At 31.8% G+C, this 7,559-nt stretch overlaps 1 protein-coding gene across 3 annotated transcripts in view; it reads left to right on the forward strand.

The window, feature by feature from the left end:
* LOC144201978 (neuronal acetylcholine receptor subunit alpha-4-like) overlaps positions 1-7,066 on the forward strand; it is a 44,222-nt gene extending 37,156 nt beyond the window's left edge. For all 3 annotated transcript variants that reach the window (XM_077724885.1, XM_077724878.1, XM_077724868.1), the window contains 2 exons: positions 3,855-5,235; positions 6,863-7,066. In XM_077724885.1, the coding sequence (XP_077581011.1) occupies positions 3,855-5,235; positions 6,863-6,988 (1,507 nt within the window). In that variant the 3' untranslated portion in view covers positions 6,989-7,066. The remainder of the gene's footprint in view (positions 1-3,854; positions 5,236-6,862) is intronic.
* Positions 7,067-7,559: the final 493 nt, after the last annotated feature.

Raw genomic sequence — 7,559 nt, forward strand, 5'->3', positions numbered from 1 at the left:
TGACGACATCAAATAGAAGCGTGTATGAATTTGCATGATATAACTTGGCCCTGGAATGAAGTATAATGTATAGTAGTATTATGTTCAGTACTAGTTGTAGTTGCATGGTTGGGTCGATGAGTTTTACTATGTAAAATGGAATTTTATTACCTGAAACCATGAAAAGAGAGAAAGTAAGGTGCGTCTGTGTCCTTGCGGTAAAACTTTGAGACGTCGTAATTCCTCTTTATGGACTTTGTTCACACCTGACATACAGCAATTGTCATGATTAAATATGGTCTAAAAAAAACACAGGTTTTCACCAAAAAAAAAGACCACAAAACACAGGTTTTCACCAAAAAAGACCACAAAACACAAGTTTTCACCAAAAAAAAGACCACAAAACAAAGGTTTTCACAAAAAAAAGACCACAAAACACAGGTTTTCACCAAAAAAAGACCACTGTAATGAGTGTTTTTAACAAGGTCAAAGTGTATCAAAAATATTTGAGGCAAGACACACTCTCTTTAATACACCAATTTTGAGGAAATCCTGTTAAAAAGAGTATTTTTTGTCATTTTAACACAGGTTTTCACCAAAAAAAGACCACAAAACACAGGTTTTCACCAAAAAAAGACCACAAAACACAGGTTTTCACCAAAAAAGACCACAAAACACAGGTTTTCACCAAAAAAAGGCCACTTCAATTAGTGTTTTTAGTCAGAAATGCATTTTTCAGTTGGGATTTTATTACTATTTTTACACATTTACTTGGCAGATCAATTTGGGAAGGTCTAACAAGGTCAAAGTGTATCAAAAATATTTGAGACAAGACGCACTGTCGCTTTAATACACACATTTTGAGGAAATCCTGTTAAAAAGAGTATTTTTTGTCATTTTAACACAGGTTTTCACCAAAAAAAGACCACAAAACACAGGTTTTCACCCAAAAAAGACCACTTCAATTAGTGTTTTTAGTCAGAAATGCATTTTTCAGTTGGGATTTTATTACTATTTTTACACATTTACTTGGTAGATCAATTTGGGAAGGTCTAACAAGGTCAGAGTGTATCAAAAATATTTGAGACAAGATGCACTGTCTCTTTAATACACACATTTTGAGGAAATCCTGTTAAAAAGAGTATTTTTCGTCATTTTAACACAGGTTTTCACCAAAAAAGACCACAAAACACAGGTTTTCACCAAAAAAAGTCCACTTCAATTAGTGTTTGTAGTCATAAATGCATTTTTCAGTTGGGATTTTATTACTATTTTTTACACATTTACTTGGCAGATAAATTTGGAAGGTCTAACAAGGTCAAAGTGTATCAAAAATATTTGAGACAAGACACACTGTCTCTTTAATACACAAATTTTGAGGAAATCCTGTTAAAAAGAGTATTTTTTGTCATTTTAACACTGGTTTTCACCAAAAAAAGACCACAAAACACAGGTTTTCACCCAAAAAAGACCACTTTAATTAATGTTTGTAGTCAGAAATGCATTTTTCAGTTGGGATTTTATTTGGGAAGGTCTAACAAGGTCAAAGTGTATCAAAAATATTTGAGACAAGACGCACTGTCTTTTTAATACACAGATTTTGAGGAAATCCTGTTAAAAAAGTATTTTTCGTCATTTTAACACGTTTTCACCAAAAAAAGACCACTTTAATTTGTGTTTGTAGTCAGAAATGCATTTTTCAGTTGGGATTTTATTTGGGAAGGTCTAACAAGGTCAAAGTGTATCAAAAATATCTGAGACAAGACGCACTGTCTCTTTAATACACCAATTTTGAGGAAATCCTGTTAAAAAAAAAAGAGTATTTTTCGTCATTTTTTGGGACAACGACATGTTTTTTTGCCTTTCCGTCTTTTTGTCCGTTGGGGATTGTTATTTATTTTTTTTTTTTTATTATTTTTTTTATTTGCTAACGAGCCAGAGGGCTTTTTTTTTGACAAATCCAATCGTAAAATGTGGTTTTGATGCCTCTATTGCGGTGTGGTTTACAATTTACTGCAGATGAACAAATAAGGTTTTCTTGTAAAGTTTGGTGGCGGTGGATTTTAATCGGGTGTTCCGAATAGTTGGAAAATGACCTGTCGGGATTTTCTGGGAAAGACGGTAGAGGTATAAGAAATTGATTTGGATCCATACATCTGATTCTTAAGCATAATCAATCAAAACTGGTCAAAATGCAAAATTGAGGAATGTGAATCAAATGATCAGCAAGCTGTCCAGAAGCTTCATACTGATCCAGATGATTTGATTATGGTGTGTTGGTGGAGGTAGATCTGGAAAACAGACCGGATAGAGTACAGGTGTCAAAGTGGCGGCCCGGGGGCCAAATCTGGCCCGCCACATCATTTTGTGTGGTCCGGGAATGTAAATTATGAGTGCTGACTTTCTGTTTTAGGATCAAATTAAAATGAAGAGTATAGATGTTTATTAAATTTCCTGATTTCCCCCTTTTAAATTAATAATTGTCATTTTTTTAATCATTTTTTTAATCATTTTTTTCTGTGTTTTAGTTCAAAAATCATTTTGTAAAATCTAAAAATATATTTTAAAAAAGCCAAGATAAACATTGTTTTAGATCTATAGAAAACTGAATATTCAGGTCTTTTAATCCAGTCCATTTAATCCATTTATTAAAAAAAAATCTAAAATGGTCTAACCCACATTAAATCGAGTTGACGTTAAATCGGCCCGCGAACCAACCCGAGTCTGACTCCCTTGTCATAGATGTATATTACATTTCCTGATTTTCCCCCTTTTAAATCAATAATTGTGTTTTTTTTAATCAAGTTCAAAAATAATTTTGTAAAATCTAAAAATATATTTAAAAAAAAATAAAATAAACATTATTTCAGATCTATAAAAAACTAAATATTCCGGGCCTTTAATCCAGTTATTTTAATCCATTTATTAAAAAAAATACATATTCTATCTAAAATGGTCTAACCCACATGAAATCGAGTTGACGTTAAATCAGCCCGCGAACCAACACATATAGATGTATACATTACATTTCCTGATTTTCCCCCTTTTAAATCAATAATAGTCATTTTCTAATCCATTTTTTTCTATTTTTAGTTTAAAAATCATTTATTAAAATCTAAAAATATATATATAAAAAAAATCTCAAATAAATATTGTTTTAGATTTATAAAAAACCTGAATATTCAGGGCTTTTAATCCAGTTCTAAAAAATAAAAATCTAAAAATTATATATAAAATGGTCTAACCCACATGAAATCAAGTTGACGTTAAAGTAGCCTGCGAACCAACCCGAGTCTGACACCCTTGGTCCAAAGACCCACCATCATAATGGATTATTTCCACTCCTCATTCATACATACATACATACATACATACATATGTATATATATATATATATATATATATATATATATATATATATATATATATATATATATATATATATATATATATATATATATATATATATATATATATATATATATATATATATATATATATATATATATATATATATATATATATATATATATATATATATATATATATATATATATATATATATATATATATATATATATATATATATATATATATATAGAGAGAGAGAGAGAGAGAGAGAGAGAGAGAGAGAGAGAGAGAGAGAGATATCTATATCTATATCTATAACCATATCCATATCCATATCCATATCCATATCCATATATATATATATATATATATATATATATATATATATATATATATATATATATATATATATATATATATATATATATATATATATATGTGTGTGTGTATATGTATATGTATGTATGTATGTATGTATATATATTCCCAAAAACTAACATTGTCCCCCCCCCGCCCCCCCACAGCGCCGACGGCGACTTCGCCGTAACCCACCTAACCAAAGCCCACCTCTTCCACGACGGCCGAATCAAATGGATGCCACCAGCCATCTACAAATCCTCCTGCAGTATCGACGTCACCTTTTTCCCCTTCGACCAACAAAGTTGCAAAATGAAATTCGGTTCCTGGACTTACGATCGCGCAAAAATCGACTTAATCAGCATGGCTAGTGACGTTGACCAAATGGACTACTGGGAAAGTGGCGAATGGGTCATTATGAACGCTGTAGGCAAATACAACACAAAAAAATACGAGTGTTGTACCGAAATCTACGCTGACATTACGTACTACTTCATAATCCGACGACTACCGTTATTCTACACTATTAATCTCATTATCCCTTGTTTACTCATTTCTTTCCTAACCGTTTTAGTTTTTTACTTACCATCACAATGCGGGGAAAAAATCACCTTATGTATTTCCGTTTTACTGTCCCTTACCGTCTTCTTGTTGTTAATCACGGAAATAATCCCGTCTACATCCCTGGTAATCCCCCTTATCGGCGAATACCTTCTCTTCACTATGGTTTTCGTAACTCTCTCCATTATAATCACTGTTTTTGTCCTAAATGTCCACCATCGTTCGCCACAAACTCACGGAATGCCACATTGGGTTCGTAGAGTATTTCTAGACGCTGTTCCTAGGGTCCTTTTCATGAAAAGACCACCCGGAACTGCTAAACAACACTGTAAGAAGTTAATCGAAATGATGCATCGACCTACAATGATCTCAGCTACGGGGAATTCCCAAAGTTTTTGGACCGGGTTAGAAACTAGCTTAACCCAAATTGGACAGTTGGAGAAAACCCTCGTCAAGACACCTTCAGACAGTCCGGATGTCCATGTCTCTGCTCCGTCTCCGTCCTCTTCACCAATTAAAGAACCAGACCAGAACGAACCACCGCCAATGGAAGCCGATCTTTTCTCGCAGTATTCGGGTCTCCGAAGAGGACATCGTCCATCAACTTTGTCTTCATCCCGACTGTCTTTACCCCCGGTGTTGCCTCTAGGTCCCCTCCGCCGACATTCAAAGGACAACGCCAGTAAATTGTCCTCATACGGGCGTTCGTTGAGTGTAGAGCAAATGTGTGACCACCAGAGGGAGCTTCCTCTAAGAGCAGCTCAACGATGCCACTCAGGCGGCTTTGAGTATTGCGGCTCGGGTGAGGAAAGACCGGAGAAGAATGGAGAAGCCCCCGCTAATGGCCCGGCGGAAAATCTCAAAGTCGAAGACCCTAAACGGCAACGGGAGCCGGTGGTTCAACGCCTGTCTCCGCCAATGCAACGAGCTATTGAAGGAGTTCAATACATTGCCGATCATCTCAGGGCGGAGGACGACGACTTTTCGGTAAGTTGACGGAAATATCTTGTACTGTAGTACTGCTAACTATAGGTGGCGGGCGCTCTAATTCGGTGGCCAGCCAATCACAGCTAGGAAGTTCAGTTAGAATAATGTATACCTATAATGTATACATATACAGTGTTCCCTCGCTTATTGCGGTTAATGGGGACCGGAATCCAGTTCTTTAATCCATTTAAATATATCTAAAATGGTCCGCCCCACGTGAAATCAAGTTGATGGGTCTGTGTGGGTTTTCTCCAGGTATTCTGGTTTCCTCCCACATTCCAAAGATATACATGGGAGGCTGATTGGACACCCAAAATTGCCCCTACCTACGAGTGATTGGTTGTTTTTCTCATTGTGCCCTGCGATTGGCTGTCCACAAATTTTTGCCCGAAATCAGCTAGGATTGGCTCCAGCACCCCCTGCAACCCTAGTGAGGATAAAGCACTTCAAAAAATGAGATGAGACAATTGGAAATGTTCAAAAAACTTTTAAAATGTTCAAAAAACTTTTAAAATATACATACTGTACAATAAAGAAATATGCAATATCTTAGATTTTGCAATATTTTACAATTACAATGACTTTTTAAATGACTTATTTATGTTTTATTGGGAAAAACGTACTTTATAGAGTAGTACCACTAATTTCGTTATATGTAGTTGTTGTATAATATATATATATATATATATATATATATATATATATATATATATATATATATATATATATATATATATATATATATATATATATATATATATATATATATATATATATATATATATATATATATATATATATATATATATATATATATATATATATATATATATATATACATATACATATACATATACATATACATATACATATACATATACATATACATATACATATACATATACATATACATATACATATACATATACATATACATATATATATATATATATATATATATATATATATATATATATATATATATATATATATATATATATATATATATATATATATATATATATATATATATATATATATATATATATATATATATATATATATATATATATATATATATATATATATATATATATATATATATATATATTTATATTTATATTTATATTTATATATATATATATATATATATATATATATATATATATATATATATATATATATATATATATATATATATATATATATATATATATATATATATATATATATATATATATATATATATATATATATATATATATATATATAGATATATAGATATATATATAGATATATATATATATATATATATATATATATATATATATATATATATATATATATATATATATATATATATATATATATATATATATATAGATATATATATATATAAGTATAACAACAATAAATATGTAGTTGTTATACAATAACGGCTTTGGATTTTTGACAGATATGGTCAAAAAACGTTTAAAATACAGCAAAAACTTACAAATTGACAAATATGATAACGAAACATTTTCATAAAGAAACACTAAGTCACTGTCTTATAAAAAAAATTTAATAATAATGGAGCAAAATCATTGTATCTTTCCAAATTGACCAACTTTTATTTTTTCCATAGGTAAAGGAAGACTGGAAGTATGTAGCCATGGTCATCGACAGAATTTTCCTCTGGATGTTTGTACTGGTGTGTATACTGGGATCTGTGGGACTTTTTCTTCCTCCTTGGCTGGCTGGAATGATCTGAAATGGTAACTTGTCTGTTCTTGTATTTTTATTTTTATTTTTTCTTCCCCCGATTAACATAAAGGTTATAAACAAAGGTGGAATGTCTATCACTTACTGGAAGTGCATACAATTTTTATGGGGCAGTGAAAAACATCCCTTTGTACTTATCCGTTTCGACATTGAACTTTATAAAATGTCACTCAGCGGGGTGTACGTCACCCCCGAGGTTGAACATTTTTCATTTTTGTTAGCTTAGAAGATGTTTGCGCCATTTTTTTTAGCTTTTGTTTATTCGTCAATGACAAAATCAAAGTGAATTGGCAATTAGGAGAATTAATCAATAGTCGTGATATGTGCAGTGTTTGCCTCCCACCAGCAGGGGGTGCTCTACTTCCGTCTTAGTTATTTGACGAATGTAGAAAATCGTAACTTGAGTACGAATGGCTCCTCCTTATTAATGATTGCAATTGGCAATTAGGAGAATTAATCAATAGTCGTGATATGTGCAGTGTTTGCCTCCCACCAGCAGGGGGTGCTCTACTTCCGTCTCAGTTATTTGACGTGTGTAGAAGATCGTAACTTGAGTACGA

This window comes from Stigmatopora nigra, chromosome 1, assembly GCF_051989575.1.
Source record: "Stigmatopora nigra isolate UIUO_SnigA chromosome 1, RoL_Snig_1.1, whole genome shotgun sequence".
In the NCBI taxonomy this organism is placed as follows: domain Eukaryota; kingdom Metazoa; phylum Chordata; class Actinopteri; order Syngnathiformes; family Syngnathidae; genus Stigmatopora; species Stigmatopora nigra.